At 35.0% G+C, this 18,171-nt stretch overlaps 1 protein-coding gene across 2 annotated transcripts in view; it reads left to right on the top strand.

Moving 5' to 3' along the window:
- The window catches only part of NAB1 (NGFI-A binding protein 1), a 41,050-nt gene extending 23,165 nt beyond the window's left edge, over positions 1-17,885 (top strand). Inside the window, exons 4-8 of one of the 2 annotated variants that reach the window (XM_045560335.1) lie at positions 976-1,027; positions 10,327-10,416; positions 12,103-12,262; positions 13,847-13,963; positions 15,367-17,885. In XM_045560335.1, the coding sequence (XP_045416291.1) occupies positions 976-1,027; positions 10,327-10,416; positions 12,103-12,262; positions 13,847-13,963; positions 15,367-15,455 (508 nt within the window). In that variant the 3' untranslated portion in view covers positions 15,456-17,885. Of the gene's footprint in view, positions 1-975; positions 1,028-10,326; positions 10,417-12,099; positions 12,263-13,846; positions 13,964-15,366 lie in introns of both variants that reach the window. The other variant, XM_045560333.1, reaches the window with a different exon arrangement.
- The last annotated feature ends 286 nt before the right edge of the window (positions 17,886-18,171 follow it).

Below are 18,171 nucleotides of genomic sequence, written 5' to 3'. Positions count from 1 at the left end.
TTTTTATCCTTCCTGTGTTTGTTTATGCTTATGCAAACAAATACAAATATATACTTTCATTTTCACCTTTGTTTCAAAAAACAAAAGGTAGCATACATTGACATTTTTCTATATTTTGCTTTTATTTTACTTAACATATTTTGGAGAGCTTTATATATTAGTACATACACATCTTCCTTGTCATTTTTTACAGCTGCATGCCATTGATTTGTGTGGATATACGTGATGCATTTGGTTCAGTGCCCTATAAATGGATACTTGAATTGTTTCTAGTCTTTTGTCATTGTAAATAATACCACAATAAATAACATCATACATATCATATTTTGTTGATTCTGAGAGGTACTTTTTTCACATTTTAATATCTTTTATATTGACGTGTATAACTTATAGTTGACGGCTTGTCATAGTTAGTTGGCAATAAATAGTATTTCATAGTGGTACATGAAATAATTATGTGCCTTAGAATTGATGGAGTGCCATTTTATATATGTGTAGGTACCTCTAGGATAGATTCCCAGCAAGGAGATTTCTGGGTTAATGGTAAATATATCTGTAGTTTTGATAGATAGACAAAATGCATTTTAATCTCATGTAGCCTTAAGCATTCATCTTAAATGACCATTTTAGTCATTTTATCGGTTGTTCCTACTGAACTGGAAAGGGATATCCTCCCTGATTTTTTTCATTTTCATTATGTGATAGTTATTAAATATTTATTGAGTGCTGTCTGTGTGGAGAGTTCTTAGGTAATAGCCTTTTAAAATGTGTAATTTTATCTACATATTGCCCTAATATTAATTTGGAAATGATGAAAAATCTCTTTTTCATTATTTTAATGTTCGTTATGAATATGTTGTTTCTGGTGTTGGTTTCAGGGCTATATGTTTTTGGTGAAAGGTTATTGATTGAGATACCTTTGGAATAAAATTTGTTCCTTTCTCAAGTTTTTCTTCTTTCTCCTCTTCCCTTTAGGTCAAAGTGTGGAGAAAGAGATGAATTATCCCCAAAGAGAATTAAAGTGGAGGTATGGTTATGTATTACATTTTCTTATGCTAAGAATGTCTGCTTCTGTTTGAAGATCATTAAAAATAATGTAAAATATTACTAGTTCAGACAAAAAAGGATAGTCCCATAAACAAGTAAAATATGAATTATAGAATCTTAAAAATAATATAGATTTTTGTTACTTTGAAGTACAGTACCTGTGATAATTTGGGTTAGCCCAGCAAAGAAATTCTTAAAAGGAACCTGTGGTGGGTAGATTAATGTCCAATTTATCAAAGGTTGATTTGCAGATTGGCATTTCTTACAGATTTAAAACTCTTTACTGGATAAACTGTTCCTTTTATAATCTTATTTACATCATTAGTCATCTTATCAAATACATGCAGAGGACTTATAGTTTCTTTATATTAACTGTATGAGGAAAATGACAATTTAGTAGCTGTAAATTAGAGACTTTACTATAACTAAAACCTCCTTTAGAGGATCATGATGGAGGCTGTTCTTCTGATTTTAGACTTGGAAGTGGTAAGGTAGGAGTTGAGCAAGAAAAAATGTACTTTTCTTAGGGCTTTCAGAACCATAGAATGGTTTCAGAACTGCTTCTGAATGGTTCCTTAATTTGGATTCAATATTTTTTTAAAAGTCCAGTGTGCAGCAGAGTGGAATCTGAAGTCGGTCAGCTCCTTCCTTTCTTCCTTTTTCACTTAGGCAGGGGATGGGGATCAGTGTTCTCTTAGCTATCCCATTATTTAATTTCAAGTTAAAGCAAATAAGTTATGCTTGACTACCCTACATCTTCATCATCAAATTATACTTACTAAGTATCTGTTTGTATGGCAATAATCCTTTAGTCATACCGAAGCCAGAGTTATCCTGTAAAAACCTAAATCCCTTTCTTGCTTAAATATTTCCAGTGGCTTTCTACTGTATCTAGAATAAACTCTAAGCCTTTTCCTGACCCTACCTGACCTGACTCCAGCTTGCATCTCCTGCTTCGTCTGCTGCCACACTCCCCATTTTTACTGTGTTCCACCTACACTGGCCAACTTTCTGTCCCTGGAACACGCCAAACTCACTTGTGCCTCCGCACTCACTGCTCCCTCTACCTAGACTTACACGTTTCTAGATGGCTTCAGGTTGCAGCTGAGTTTCCGGGCTTCCCTGCCTCCCTTTCTAAAGGGCACCCTCACCCTAAGATCACGCTCAGGCTCGTACTCCTGGTTTGTTCTGTTTTCATAGTACTTGCCGCTACCTGAAACTATTATATGTTTGTTTTAAATTTATTATCAGTCTACCCCATTAGTTAGGAATAGGGCTCTTATCTGTGTATCTACTACTATATACTCAGAGTTTATAACAGTGCCTTCTGCTTAATAGGCACTTAATGAAATGTGTTGGATGAAATAATGAAGGGCTGTGAATAAGCATCTTTAACTTCTGAATGCTTTATCCTAAAGCAGTGGTTCTCAAAAGTATTTTATCTAAAAAAGGGTGTGTTTTTAAAAAATTGTGCTTATATTTGTAATCTACCTCCCTGTTATTTCTGAGTAATGTTTAAGATAGTCTCAGGTACCAGTTAGAAAATTTGTTAAAATTATATAAAAGGCTACAGTGAAAGATGGTCTAACTTAGCAGTCCTCAACGTTTTCGGCATCAGGAAGCAGTTTCATGGAAGACAATTTTTTCCATGGGGTTGGGGGTGGGAGGGTAGTTGGAGCTCAGGCAGTGATGTGAGCAACGGGGAGTGGCTGTAAATACAGATGAAGCTTCCTTCGCTCAGTTCCTAAGTTTCATGGAAGACAATTTTTCCATGGAGGTCTAACTAGTGAGATGGTTTTATCCTATTGCACCCCCAGGTAACAGAGGATCCTTATGGATTTAGTTAGCGACTAACTAAATCCACAGTCAGTGACTCACTGCCACTTGAAAGAAAGGCTAGTAAACATAGAAACTGTTAAGAAGGTGTGTGCCAATGGAGGATTTAAAGGAAAGAAGTTACAAAACCTACCCAGTGACCAGGAAAAGAAGCCAGCTACTAGGCTAGTAATAATTCCACATCTCTGTTTCACCATTGGCCCTCAGTGTGATCATGATTCAGGCTGCTCTCACATTTAATCCCACTTGTCTGTTTTGTATAGCTTCAGAGATACTGAGCATTGAAATTTGTGATCATGAATCTTATAGACTGTTTGAGCTGTAGTTGTTTCTCTTTAGGCTGTCTTGGTAAGTCTTTTTGACTCTCTCAATGACCCTGATCTGAAATTTAAGCAAACTGTTTCTTGTATTCAGTTACAGTGTTTGAGTTTCTTATTTGAAGCCCAGAGTATAGGGTTATAGCATTAGATGTGACCCTTCTGTTCCTTTAAATATATTCCACTAGAGATAATTAAAGTATAATTCTACATGGTTATTTTGTTGATTTACTAGAGTTCACAAAGCCACTTTGAAGAGTTCTGGATTCAGGATTAAGATAATCAGTGTTTCTTTTTCCTGTGAATAACTATTCTGATCCTTCCTGAATAAGACAAGTGACCTAATCAGCACCAAATTTCTTTAAATGCTTTTAGGGATACTAAACTCTTGATTTTGTTTTCTAGAAATAAGTAGGAACTATAGCTTTGAATTTAGGATACTGGTTCATTTTTTATTTTTTTTTGGTTCTTGGTTTGTATGTTTTTAATTTTGTTCTGTTTTTGCTTAGTTTTTTTTTTTTAAGCACTTGTATATTGCAGGCCTCTTCAAATTGTGTGTGTGTGTATACCTATGCATGTAGATAGTGTAATCCTTTGTAAAATATATAGTATTGGTATAAATCCTTGTCTGAATTCTGTTTGTTGTACTCCAAGTCAGATTTGAGATACTGGAGCTATTCTTTTAAAGCTGATACTGAGGTGGTTAGTATTTGCTGCATAGGGTTACTACTCCCTTTAAACTCTTCACTAGGTATTCTTCTATATGGCTACTGGGGAGAGAGAGAATTTCTGGCATGAGAAGAAATTAGGGGAGGCTATATTGTGGAGATATCATTTAAGATGGGTTTTTAAAAGAAGGGTAGAATTTCAGAAGATAGGGATGCGGGTGAGGGCTGTGTGTGGCATTATAAAAATAGACTAGCATGGACAAAGACACAGAGGTAAGAAAATACTAGGCATGTTTAGAGAACGATAAGTAGACCAGTTTGTCTAGAGAATGTGACTGACACAAAGGAATTCATAAATAAAACTAGTAAGATTTTTAGAATTCTTTGAACATAATTTTTCTCTTATTTCATTTGAATGTTTCTCTTGTGATTCTCAGCTTATTATTCTCTACTTAAAGAAAATAATACACAGATAAGCTTAAGTTTAGCCCATTGTAAAGTATGACAGATTCCTTGAATTACAAGGCCCAAATTAATGAGACAGTATTTTCTTTTTCTTTTCATCTTTAGTTTTCCAAAATCCTTTACGATAACCAATAAGCATACATGCCAAGTTGCTGACTGTTTTCCATCTTGAAAAGATAATTTTTATAATGAACAGAAAGAAATGTAATGTCCAACAGATAAAATAAAAGTGACATCAAAATAATTTGACATTGAAGGAAAAGGGAAACATTTTCTTGCCTGCCATTATCAGTGCATTAGTGTGCACTAATAAAAGTAGTGCTTTCTTCAAGCTCAGTAAGATCTTTTCTTTGCTGCTAAATGCCATATTTTCCTGAGCTGTACATGGAGGTTTAGGCAGAATGAAGTTTTAAAATATTTGTCCAATTTTTTTCTACTTGCAAAGCTCTTATTATATAGTAGTTCCCTCTTAAAGGATAGTTAATTACTTATTTGATTTTTTAAAAAAAATACCAGTCAGTATACCCATTACATAGAAGTACTTAAGATAATCTGTTATCCTTAAATAATGTTCCTTCTTACAGGGTATGCTAAACATTAAAAAACATGGAAATTTTGAACTTTATTTCTTTAATTCCTAGAATATATGAGATAGACAAAGAGAAAAAGACTACCAGCTTGGGTTGCCCTTAGGGAACCCACCATTTGGAATGAAACCTCTAGGGAAAGCACCTCTTCAACTCCATGTGTTAGTAAGTGAGGTTTGAGAGTATTTCTTTTGCCCAGACTGGATGAATAGCTTGTCCGCCTGGAATACAACCATCTGTGTGAATCCACTCAGCTGAAATGCGAATGGATTATATTTATTCTTACTGTTCATTTTCATCCGACATCTCAAATCTTCTAGGCCCGGGCAGTTGTGAAAATAACTACTTTTTATTGACTCTGCTATGCATCCATCCCTGCTAGGCATTTGGAATTCATTATCACAGATGGTCTTGTGTGGCCTATATGGAGGCTTTATGATTTCCATTTTACAGCCAAGGAGAGACCCTACAAAGGGTCCAGTGGGAGAGGCACAGCTTCCAGTCTGTATCTGACTACTAAACATCAAAGCGATACCACCTTCGCAGGTGGTAGTGAACGTTCCCAAAACACTTTGAGTGTGAAAAACACGATTGGTGTTATACCTGTCCTCCTGCTAGGATGGTTTGAAGGGCAAAATGTGCACAAGACTGGTAGTCTTTGAAAAGGGCAGATAGCAGCAGTTACTATGTTCTAATCCAAGGAAGTTTATTCTAGTAAACAGTAATTTTTGAGTAGAAAATTTAACAATGCAAATGTTAGCTGACCCAAGCTAGCAGTCTTTTTCTCTGTGTCTATCTCATATATCCTAGGAATTAAAGAAATAAAGTTCAAAATTTCTATGTTTTTTAATGTTTAGCATACCCTGTAAGAAGGAACATTATTTAAGGACAACAGATTATCTTAAGTACTTCTATGTAATGGGTATACTGGTATTTTTTTAAAAAATCAAGTAATTAACTATCCTTTAAGAGGGAAACTACTATATAATAAGAGCTTTGCAAATAGAAAAAATTGGACAAATATTTTAAAATGTCATTCTGCCCAAACCTTCCTGCACAGCTCAGGAAAATATGGCATTTTAGTAGAAAAATATTTATAAGAGATTACCATTTGATATGCTGATGCTTTAGAATGAGTAAAAACAGTGTGTTGGAAAAATAAACAGTAAATCAAGAAATATTAATTGATTTCCTGTGCCCTACCTATGACAGATGTATTTAAGATGGCTTGATAGCTCGTTCAGGGAGATGAAAAATCAAGACCAAAGTCCCTGCTCTCTTGTCCTCTAAATTTTTTAAAATGTCAGTTAAAAGTGGATTCAGTTGATATCTTTTCTTTTTCATTAAGAACATCGATTCGAGGAAGAAACTCTGTCATTAACTCCAGTGTTACAAGAAACATCTCAGAAGGGAGGAAGGGTATGTAAAGCTGCCGGTCTCAGGGCCGGTGGTGGCAGCTGACTAAAGGCACTATGAGTGCTCATATCTCATCTGTGTTTTCCTCGTTCACTGAAATTATTGGAGACTAGGCAGAGATGGGAGGTGACAGCATTCTTGACCCTGTGGGTGTCAGGGTACAAAGCAGTCAGAGATAACTGGATAAAAGACTTGAGGTTGTTAATAGAGCCCAGGAAGTCGGAGAATTGGGCTTGAAGAGAAAGACCTGGAGGAAACATCTGCTAGCAGTTGGGGGGGTGGGGATCAGAATATCCACCTACGCTGTTACTAAGCTTGTTGAAAAGAAGGCTGGTCTAATTTGGTGTAGACTCTTCCCCTCTGGATCAGAAAAACAGAAGCATTACAATATGCTATTCATACAGAAAGTGTGAGTAGAAAAAAGGAAAATGCACATGTGGGGCTGAGAACATCTGCTGTAGCAAGTCATTTAGAGACAGCTAAGCTGTGGCTTTAAAGCAGCTCGCTAGTGTTTGGCAGGAAGGATGAGGAGGAATGGGGGTGGAGACCAATGGGATGAGAGTAATTTAGGTCACGAACAGCATCCCGCCTTCTATCTTTTATTTTCTCAGTGCTCAGACCCAGAGTCTCGTCAGCACGGGAACACTGTGATTAATGGCAGCCACCAAAAGTATGACGTGGAGATAGATAGCTCACGGCACGGTGCAGCTGGAGCCTGGGAAGCAAAAGTTCTGTACCAAACATAATGTGAAAGAGACAACTTTCTTGGGAATATTCTCCCTTTTATTTCTTAGTTGTATATTTTGGGTACCTTAAACCTACTTTGTGTGACATGCAGTAAATAGCTACTCAGTTCTATAGTTTTCCCATCCACAATGAACTGTCAAGACTGGGAGAATATGACTAATGTACTCAGCTGCAGAGAGATCACTGATTTTTTTGGATATTGTTATTTATTACTTATTATAGGCTTTCATTTCTCTTTATTAATGATGGAACAGTGTCCATTTTTCATAAACTCATACATGTAGAGTTAGAAGTTCCCCCTTCCAGCTTTTCAATATCCACCTGGTGGAATAGTCCTGACAGTGGTGCCACCATGTATTTGTATGGCAATGTGTACTTTCCCACGATTTACCAATTTGTGTTACTTCATTTAATCCCCAGAAATCTCCACTGGGCAGGCAAAGCAGATGATGTAATCCCCATTTAAACATTTGGAACTCTGGAAACAGTGAGGTTAACTTTCTTGCCTGAGGTTACTCATCTGGTTCCTAACGTGAAAAGACTAGATGGTTCCTTTCTCCTTCCGCAAGCTCCTTCAGAAGCAGTATTGAGATATTAGGGCTCCTGGGGATCCTTGATTGGGTGCTGATGACTCTCTAATCTGGGTCTCCAGCCCTGATTTCACCCCAAGTCCACACTCAGGGCCCCTGTTTACTTCAGGGCCTTCTGTTTGCTTTGCTTCTCTTCAGGGAGGTTCACTGGCGGATGAGCTCAACATGTCCCCAACTAAATTCATCAACTTTCTGGCCCCTCCCAAACCTTCTGGTCATGAGTTCCTTATTCTAGTGAATGTCACCGCCAGACTCCCAGTTGCTTTATTTATGTGTCACGTCTACCACTGCCCGGGGCTGGGCCACTGTTCTCTGTCTTCACCGCAGTCCTCTAACCAGTCTCCCTGCCACCATCCTGAACCCCCCCTACATGCACTCCATGGCATTCAGACTGGGCTTTCTAAAATGAGGATCTGAGCAGTCTCTTCTCTAAGACCTTCAGTGGTTTCTCTGTGTTTTAAGATAAAATCTAAAATTCTTAACATAATTTACAAGGCCTCACAGCATCTGGTCTTGCGTTCCCAACTTCTCTCACCACTCTTTCTCAATATATTCCCTATTTCAGCTATATTAGGTACTTTCAGCTTCTACAGTGTATCCTCTTCTTTTGCCTTCAGGCTTTTATAAAAGGAGCTCTCTCTCTTCCTAGAGAATCTGTTCCTTCAAGCCTCAGCCTAGATAGCCCTCTGGGAAGCCTTCTGTGGCACAGGGCCCTCTGCTGTGCTCTGTACCTCCGTCCATTTCCCTCTCTAGACTGTACTTATAAGGAGGGCGGGAGGCATGCCTGTCTTGTTTGCCTCCTTATCCCCATATTGAATAGGAGTATAGGAGCCAGCTAGGTGAACAAGACGTTTTTGTTGAACATTGAAATATGTGTTTCTAGATTTCCAATGTTCTTTTCACTAGACGGTTCCGTATCAGTATAATCAATATTATATGGCTGGTTATGTCTAGTTCCTCATTTTCTAAGATTTCCATACTATGTAAATATCTATAAAATTTATCCTTTTCTCCCTGTATCATAGAGATACAGTCAGTCACTTTCTTACAGCATGTGATCTGCTGTACTCTGATTAAACCTGGTGGCTTTTTGGATGAACTTAATAAATACCAGTTACAAACATTTATTAATTCCTTTGTGTGATGCACTATGCTAAGTCTTTTTCATGAATTTTTGCTTTCTTAAAATGATTCTATAAGTTAGCCAGGCACACTTGTTATCTTCGTTTTATAGATGAGGAAACAGACACAGAGAGATGAAATAATCTGCCCAGTATCACAGCAAATAAGTAGAATTGGGTTTTGAACTCAGTGCAAGTCACAGAGCTAAAGCCATTTCAGCTTATGAAAAACAGCTGTAGGAGAAATGCCTATATTTATTGTGAGTTTCACAATAAATAAATAAAGGTGTTAACTCTAGGAATTTATGGATTGAGCATAGGTTTTGAAGCCAGTGTCTGTAGCCATAAAATGAGGGAAATCTAGTGGTGTTTATGGTGAAGATTAAATGAGATAATGGGCATAAAATGTAGAACCTAGGGACTCACACACTGTAGGCTGCTCTTACTGTCGTTGTTGCTCTAAGTCTTCTACTGGCATACCTCATTGCACTTTAGAACTTAAAGGAGGGTATGCTAAAGAGAAAGTTGGATTTTTAGGTCTAAATAAATTCTTAGAAGAGAAATGGAATGGCTAAGAAAAAGTACTGTTTTCATTTATCTTATTCTAGCTCACTGAATGATTATTCCTGTAAGCCAATATAGAGACCCAGAAGGGTAGCTTTTTCAATACTGTAAAAGTGCTGCTTTTTGTATATTGACCTATCATAAAACTTATATAAGACTATCTTGAGATGTGAAGCTTATTTGCTCTTGACTCCTATTATTTCATGACTTTGAATTTTAAAAATAGCAAATTAATTGTACCTAGGAAATGAATTTTGGTAGATAAAATACTTGAAAACATAGCTGCAGTGGAGAAATTAATTTTTCCAGGAAAAGTTTTTGAACCACTATTTTTTATCTCAAAAGTAAAACATTTTGTCATTATTACATCTTTTTTACTGTGTATTTTAAGAACTTTGGTTTTTAATGATTCACCCTTGCTACAAATATAGAGTTTATCAAACAAGGAAGGAAATACATGTTTTGGAGTTTAATTGTTAATGATAATTTCTGTGAGGAGTCTTTTAGTAACTTTCCCTGAGATTACTAAAACCATGCTATAATGATGTTCATGTGGAGCAATAAGCAAAGGAAAAAACATTGAAAAATGTAGTAGGTGGGATACATATATTTAAAGTATAAAATGGAAATAATTGAAGTTGAGGTATTGTCCAGGAATACAGTGCCCCCAAATAGACCCTGTTTAATAAAGAATTTAGTATACCTTGATATACTTATTTAGTAGTTATTACATGGTAAAGGTATTGTTTATTTCATTTGCTTTTTCTCATTTAATCATTGCAACCAGCCTTAATATTAATAGATAGGTTCTGCTATCCTCATTTTCTGGATTAAAATCTTAATCGTGATTATTCAGGTAATGGGATTAAAGTGTGGTTTTTTTGCCTTATTTTCTAATTTTTGATAATATGGTTATTTTATTATTTTTATAAACTCTAAATATATAGGATTTATTCTTTTACCCACAGGATGGATTTCCAGATTTCCAGGACTCCGTGCAAACGCTCTTCCAGCAGGCTAGAGCTAAGAGTGAAGAACTCGCAGCTCTTACTTCACAGGTAACTACAGTTATTGTTTCATAATAGTGTCTGTAGGTTAAAAAATAAATGACTGCTCCAGCTAGCTTCGGTTTTAAGTGTCTGAGAACTGAATTTATTTCTGGTTGTTTTTATGGCATCATCTGATCCACAGCTGTATCAACAAGATAGCAATAACAACTTGATTTGATTTGGTTTATGAACAGAATCTGATATAGTGCTGCTTATTTATTCTTTGTAGTTTTGTAGGAACTGAGACAGATTGTCAAGAAAACTTAAAAGAAGCAATTTGATATCAGGAAAACCAGTCATGTTGGCTATGGCTGTGTGTAGTACAACTCAGAAAAATAGTACTAGTTTTCAATAAAATATTAATAGTCAATGTTGTAATATTAAATTATTAATATAGATATTGAAATATTGTTAAATTAGTATGTGGCGTTAGGTGCTTTTGCCATTAAGTTATTTAATTGTGTACACTGAAATTAATATTTTAAAAAGTTCTTTCTGCAAACATCACCTTTTAGAAAGCACTATAAGTTTTTATTCCTTTTGAGCTTCTTCCTAGTAACTTTCTTTTGGTCACATTTAGTACTGCCAAGTTTTGTTTTTCATGATAGGATGAAAAATACATTTTTCCCCTCAGAAATGCTTACTGAAATTTTTTCAGTTAATTAGTAACAAGTTTAGATGAAATGAAGTTTTGGTTAATTTTGGTCTGGTTTACATTCATTCAGAAAAATAAGTATAAATAGTATAAGTATACATTAGATATTCCACCTATTTATTTATATTTATTTTCAAAAAACATTGAAAAAAGTAGTAGGTGGGATACTTAACGGTAAGAATCCACCTATTGATTTTTTTAATAACACTGTGAATCAGGACTTTTTGTAACCAGTTTTATATAGAAGATTTCTTGTATTATTTTATATGGCATGGTAGTGATTCATATCTGTGCATTTTGACTATTACCTCCTTGGCAAAATATCACAAGTGTACTGCTTTGAAAATCACATGTAAATAATTTAGAGCAGTGCATAGACAAGTAACTTATGAAACACATGTGGAGATAAATTTATATATCAGCTCACTAATTGTACATCTTAAAACACCTCTTTTTATGATTGGTTGGGAAATATTGCAGTTTCATTCCATGATGAAGGTTGGCACTGATGTGTTTCTGCATAATTTGCATTGTTTAATTTTAGTGGGAGGTGTGTTTGTCTTGTTCTTCTAGACAGCCGTTTTACACCTTTTCTCCCCCAAACATACTGTCATCATATCAGAGTCTGTGTAGTGCCAAATCCTAAAATAAAAATGCCAGGATTTCACCCTATGTGTTAGAAGCAGTTTATAGCAGATGTTGCTGTTGCTCTTAGGTTTCTTTTTTTAAAAATCCTTTAAAGGACTCAGTACCTTGGAAAACAAAGCTAAGGTTATGTTGCTTTTAAGCTAAAATGAAATTCTCTTTATGGAATTGAGAAGAAACCTTTTCTCTTTTGTACAAAATCCAGTATTTTATGTTTTAACATGATGATACAGACATCTATGCATATTTATGGAACGTGTATACCACATGAAGTGTGAACTAATTTTAATGAATACTAAATATATTTGCTGGAGTCTGAAATTGGCATCTTTAAACCATTAAAAAATCTAGAATGTTTTAGTTACTGATTTTATTTTTGCTTTACTTACTAGCAGCCTGAAAAGGTGATGACAAAGCAGATGGAGTTCCTCTGCACCCAAGCTGGCTATGAGAGACTACAGCATGCTGAGAGAAGATTGTCGGCAGGACTTTATAGGCAGAGCTCAGAAGAGCACAGTCCTAATGGCTTGACTTCTGATAACTCAGATGGACAAGGTGCATCTTTAGAGTGTCCTGTGCCTTTAGAGCCACTGCTATGTATACTTCAAAATGAGACTGAAAATAATGGCTGAGTTTTAAATCATGATATTTTGTTAAGGTTATTTTATAAATTCTTGATCAAAATTAATTTTTAAATTGTCCCTTTTTCTAAAAAGGAAGAATTTATCCTGCAAATTTTAATTTGTTTCTTTAAACTTTATTATTTCTAAACAATAGTTGCCCATGTGATTGATGTATTATTTTGAAAAGGGTGAGTGAGATTGGGAGATGTAAACAGTACAGATCATTTTTCCCAAATAAGCAGATTCCATGGGAGATGTTTATCCTTTTTAAAATGATCAAAACTTCATTTTTTTTAGACTTCAAAAACAGATTTGTCTGTGAAATTTATAACATTTGGTTGTTCAGGAGAATATGGTAACTGCTTTGAAAGTATTATGACAGAGTATAACTCTTAGCTTTAGAAAGCTATGTGATTCATGAGTATTTTTACCATTCAAAAAATTATTTCATTTCATGTCCTCACATGACGAAAATCCCAAGTCATTGTTATTTACTCATTCAACAGATTTTTTTTTTTTTTAGTGTTTTCTATGTGCCAGGCACGCCCATAGGCACTGAAGATGCAACAGTGAACAAGACAAGACTCTGTTCCCTCAGAGTTTATACTCTAGTGGAGGGAGATGTACAGTATCTAAATATATCCTTTAGTTTCAACTAATAATAAGTGTTAGAAGAAAAAAATATATATATAAACACTTCTAAAGAGTGGTTCCTATTGTCAAAAAAATAAGATTTCTAAGTAAGAATATCATCTTAACAGGCATTCTCCAACCATGGAATAAGATATTACGTGTATCAGGAGATCAGAGTACAGGAGGAGAAGATAGTTCTTCCTTTTTAAAATATGATAGAAACTTTTTAGTTGAGGTCTCATTTAACTTCTCCAACAGTTAACTTCCCTGAACAGTTAAGAAGCAAAGGCAATTGTGAAAGATTTTATGATTCTAATTTGTGACACCAGGATAATTCAGTGTGGGGTGACAATTTGCTAATGTGATATATTTCAGTTTATGGTAGAATATGATTTGGTATATAAAGAATTATTAACCATATCTGTGCTAATTCTGTTTTTTTGCTGTAATTTTTTTTAAGTGATCTTCAATTGGCTTAAAGTCATCTCTGTTTCTCTAGTATTTGTTATTATGTGATTAATGATATGCCTTGGTAAAATGGTTGCACTAGTAAGAAAATGCCTTACAAAGAAGATGTATTATATGCCAAAATTAGAATGCTTACTGGAATTCTCAGTCTTTTGTTTAGTTCATGTTTAGCTCTTAAAGATGTCCTGGCAGAATTGTAAACCTTGGGACTAGTATGAAATAATTGGCCATTTTCCCCCTAAATAATTATTTAAAATGTTTTTTCCAACTATTATTTAAATCCTTCAGTGCCTGCTGACTTTCCTCACTCCTTTCCTGAGGAGTGTTCAGGCAGTTTGTGAAAACTTATTTTTAATAAAAAGCATGATGTGTTTTTAATATTATTCCTATTTCTTTTTTTTTTTCTTTTCATTAGGAGAAAGACCTTTGAATCTCCGAATGCCTAATTTACAGAACAGACAACCCCATCATTTTGTGGTAGATGGGGAGCTGAGCAGACTTTACTCCAGTGAGACAAAATCCCACTCATCAGGTGAGAATGTGGTATGGGATTAGAGGGTAACACTTGAATAGAAGCATCTTTAAATTCTACTCCCACTGTCCCTTTCCCTAGCAGAAAATGTCATTACGAACAATGTTACTACAGGTTGAGTATCCCTAATCGGAAAATCTGAAATCCAAAATGCTTCAAAATCCAAAACTTTTTGAGCACTAAAATGACACTTAAAGGAAATGCTCATTGGAATGTTTTGGATTTCAGATTTCATATTTTCAGATTTGAGATGCTGAACCAGTAAATATAGGGCAAATATTCCAAAATTTGAAAAAATCTAAAATCAAAGCACTTTTGGTCCCAAGCATTTTGCATAAGGGGTGCTCAACCATTAGTTTTTCTCCCCTTGGAAATGATAAGATTGCCGTAACATTAGCTGGTCTTCTTTGAGAACTTAGTATTCCAAAGAATGATAGGGAAAACTCTTGAAGGTTGAGATTATTTTTATTAGCTATTACATGAATGGTGACTTTTATACAAAAGTTCAAACTGAATAGTAGATGGCTGGTTTGAGTTATGTTATTGCATTTTTCTGGCAATAACATAGTATGAAAATGATGGACTCCCTGTTTGCTCTCATACTAAGAAAACCTTCTGCACCAAAATCTAAACTTTTCAGGCATTTTGGGGGTGCTAATTATATTTCAGAAGTAAACTGAATTCTATAACAGGATAAGCAGTTCCTCATTATAGTTAGATGTTTAACTATTTTTGCCTCAGCTTCTGGAGTAGCTGGGTTTGCAGACACATGCTACTGTACCCAGTTAATTTTAAGAGGCGTTTTTGTCACTATGTTGCTCAGGCTGGTCTTGAACTCCTGGCCTCAAGGGATCCTCCCATCTAAGCTTCCCAAGTAGCTACCACACCCAGCTAATTTTTTTTAGAGATGGGGTCTCACTATGTTTCCCAGGCCTGGCCTCAAGCTATCCTCCTGCATCAGCCTCCGAGTTGCTGGGATTACAGGCATGAGCCACTACACCAAACTCTATTTTATATGTTTATCATGTTGGACCAAGCATTAAATAAAAATTGATATGCTCTCTATGTTAAGTGTTTTAGTATATTTCATTATTCAACTTTCATGCCACTTTATTATAGGTATCATCCCCATTTTATAGATGAAGACACTGAGGCTTAGAGAGGTGTGCAGCTTGCCCAGATATGTATACAGCTAGTAATTGGCAGAGTTGGAATTTAAATCCAGAATCTGAGCTGTTACTTGCAATCCTGTAAACAAAAATTGTATATGGAATTGAAGAATCATGAATAATTGATACCATTTGCTATGGAGTGTGGAGGGTTGTTTTATAACTTTGTTTGGTTTTTGTAGTCCATTGATTTAAAAAAAAATCAACAAAATTTGTGTTTCTACTTTTATACAGAGAGCCTCGGGATTTTAAAAGACTACCCTCACTCAGCTTTTACCTTAGAAAAGAAAGTCATCAAAACAGAGCCTGAAGATTCAAGATAGCTATGATTCTCTCACTGTTCTCTGGAAATGGCATCAGATTTAAGGATAATACTCCATCATAGAAATAAGCCTTAATAACCAGTGTTGCCTCATTCAGCTCAAACAGATTTCATAGCCAAAGCATAAGGACTGACGTAGTAGTCTGTGGAAACCAGGAGGACAAAACAACAGCCACAGAAGAAAATCGAGAGTGTGGCAATCTAAAACAGAAATACTGATCCGTTCACATTCCTGTGTAAGTTGTTTATGTGAAAGGCTTACAAATTAATATTGTAAGCATTCATTATTTAAGAATGTACAATGTATTTGTGTAATTTATAGAAGTAAAATCTAGGTGTTGAGACCTGTGTGGTCCAATAGACATGGATACAGTTTATTTTACTTGAAATTTTGTCTACTTTGTGTATTTAGCATAAATATTATATGTCAGAGTTTAGCATCTTTGCAACTATGAAAAAAGAAAGCTTAAGTGATGTAGTTATTGGCAAGGTTGCAATGACTGTGGAAAAATGGAAAGCAAATACTCAGTTTAAACCAAGGAAAATATTGTGGATTTAATATTTGATAAAACTGATTTTTGTTTAACAGGAAATGTGTAGCATTTATTCATGTAAGATCTGGTTATTAGTGTACATTTACCCAATTAATAAATACTGGAGGAAAGTTAAAAAGATGAGCAATAGAGTAGGAAATTTAACTGGTTGACATAGATTATAGTAATAGCTACTTAAGATGGTATCAAAGATAGGAAGCTATTTCTTGGACAGACAGCTTGAAACAAGTGGACCAATGTGTAAGAACCTTGACTTAAATATTGATATGTCAGAATGTGTTTAATAGATTAAGACATGGTAAATTAACCTTACATGTGATAAAGATGGTGCCTGTTAACTAAGGCTATAGTAGATTAAGTACCATTTTATATCCAGAAATTCTTCTCTATATACAGGAGTCAGAGAGACTAGATGCTTTCACTGGGGAATGGCTTCCCACCCAGCCACCACAATGTGGGCAATCACTGCATCCACATTTGCAAGCATATTTCTATGGAAGTTCAGTTGACACCTATATTGATTATTTACTTTATAATTTCATTTTTGTACACCTTTCAGATTTGTGAATGTAGTTTTTTGTTAAAATTCATCTTGACAGTATGTTTTTAATTCCCTCTATTTAATTAATGGACTGTGTGCATATATATGTGTGTGGGGGTGTGCTTAAATGTTAACAATACACTTGCGTACTTACAAGAATTTCACATTGGACTCCACAGTGGTAAAAAAAAAAAACAAATACAACATCTGCCAATATACATTTTTTCTGTTGGTTTAAGAGAAGATATTTGACAGCTTTACCTACATTCTACAGATTCATCTAAACCCAGACATTGCCAAGAAGAGTGTATTGACATGGAGTATGTTTTTTGTTTTCAGTTCAACTCTAGATCAAAACTGTGTAAAAAATATTAAGTCATAATCTGTTATACTAAAATTTGTCAGCCAAATGTTAGACGAAATGTCTGCACTGTAATCTCAGATCACTGTCACATATATAATTGCTTTTTCGTTTTGGTTTGTAGAAGAGTTTTACAGTAGAAACACCAGTAAACAACTTTTATACTATTAAAAGGCTTTTTTCCCTTCCTAAATGTTTTAATTGTAACATAATGTTTTGCTCACTGAAGAAGCTTCTTATGGACCTTGCAACTTTGTTGCTAGCTTGAGGTTGATTAACATGGTTGTGTATTATTCACTGTGTGTAGAAGTAGTGTGCGTACAATTTAAATAGACTGTTCAGTTTTTAATATTAGCCATAGCACTGGTTAGTATCTCAGTAGTTTCATGAAACGTTTCCTGTATTCTAATCTATTTTGAGAAATTTCGTGGTTTTTTTTTTTTAAATTGTGTCGTACAGTTCAAGTTTGTAGATTTTAATAAGTGACAATTTTTAACAACACAGTAATCTTCCAGCTAATATTTATCCATCTTTCATGGACCTACAAATTACATCCTTAAATCCATAAATAAGTTTCCTTAAGTATCATATCGTACTGTTCCAGTCTTTCAGGCTTAGTGATAAGGGGGAAGCACAAGAAAAACTTCAGCAGAATACAGTTTTTATTTTGTAAACACTAATGTATTAAACTTGATATACATTAAAGTAAATAATATATATTTTTATTTGAATTGTATATATGAATCGGATGTTATAACTAGTTGATTTTTTCATTTTGTTAGAGGTATTTTCACTGAACAAGGTCAATTGGTTACCTCAGTGTTACAGCCAATCTAGTCCAAGGGACCATTTCTGCCCAAGTCTGTGTTACACTTTACTGTGTGAAGTCTACGTTTTTGTGACTCTTGAAGCTGTTGGTGAGGTGGGACGAGTGCACTTGCTTCCTGTGGCAATAAAGATTTTCTGTGCCTCACATGTTTATGTTTATAGCACTTTCTGCATAACACTTTCCACAGTGGGTCATGTTAACCCACTCTGCCCTCCCCCCGCCATTGGATTGTTTGGGCTGGGCTTGGGTATCAGGAGACAGGAGCTTTTGCTAAATGTTATTGTCAGCCACCTTGGTTTCGAAAAAGTTATTTGGTAAAGAGGTTCCCAGTTGACTCTGTTTCTTCTGTTAGAGAGAGAGAGGTTAATTTATGTTGTTCTCATTAATGAGAAGTTTATAAAAACATTTAAAAAACCCCCTACTTCTAACCAA

The sequence above is a fragment of the Lemur catta genome, chromosome 8 (assembly GCF_020740605.2).
Source record: "Lemur catta isolate mLemCat1 chromosome 8, mLemCat1.pri, whole genome shotgun sequence".
Lineage (NCBI taxonomy): Eukaryota > Metazoa > Chordata > Mammalia > Primates > Lemuridae > Lemur > Lemur catta.
Note: the sequence above shows the minus strand (reverse complement) of the source record. Positions and strands in the feature narration are given on the sequence as shown.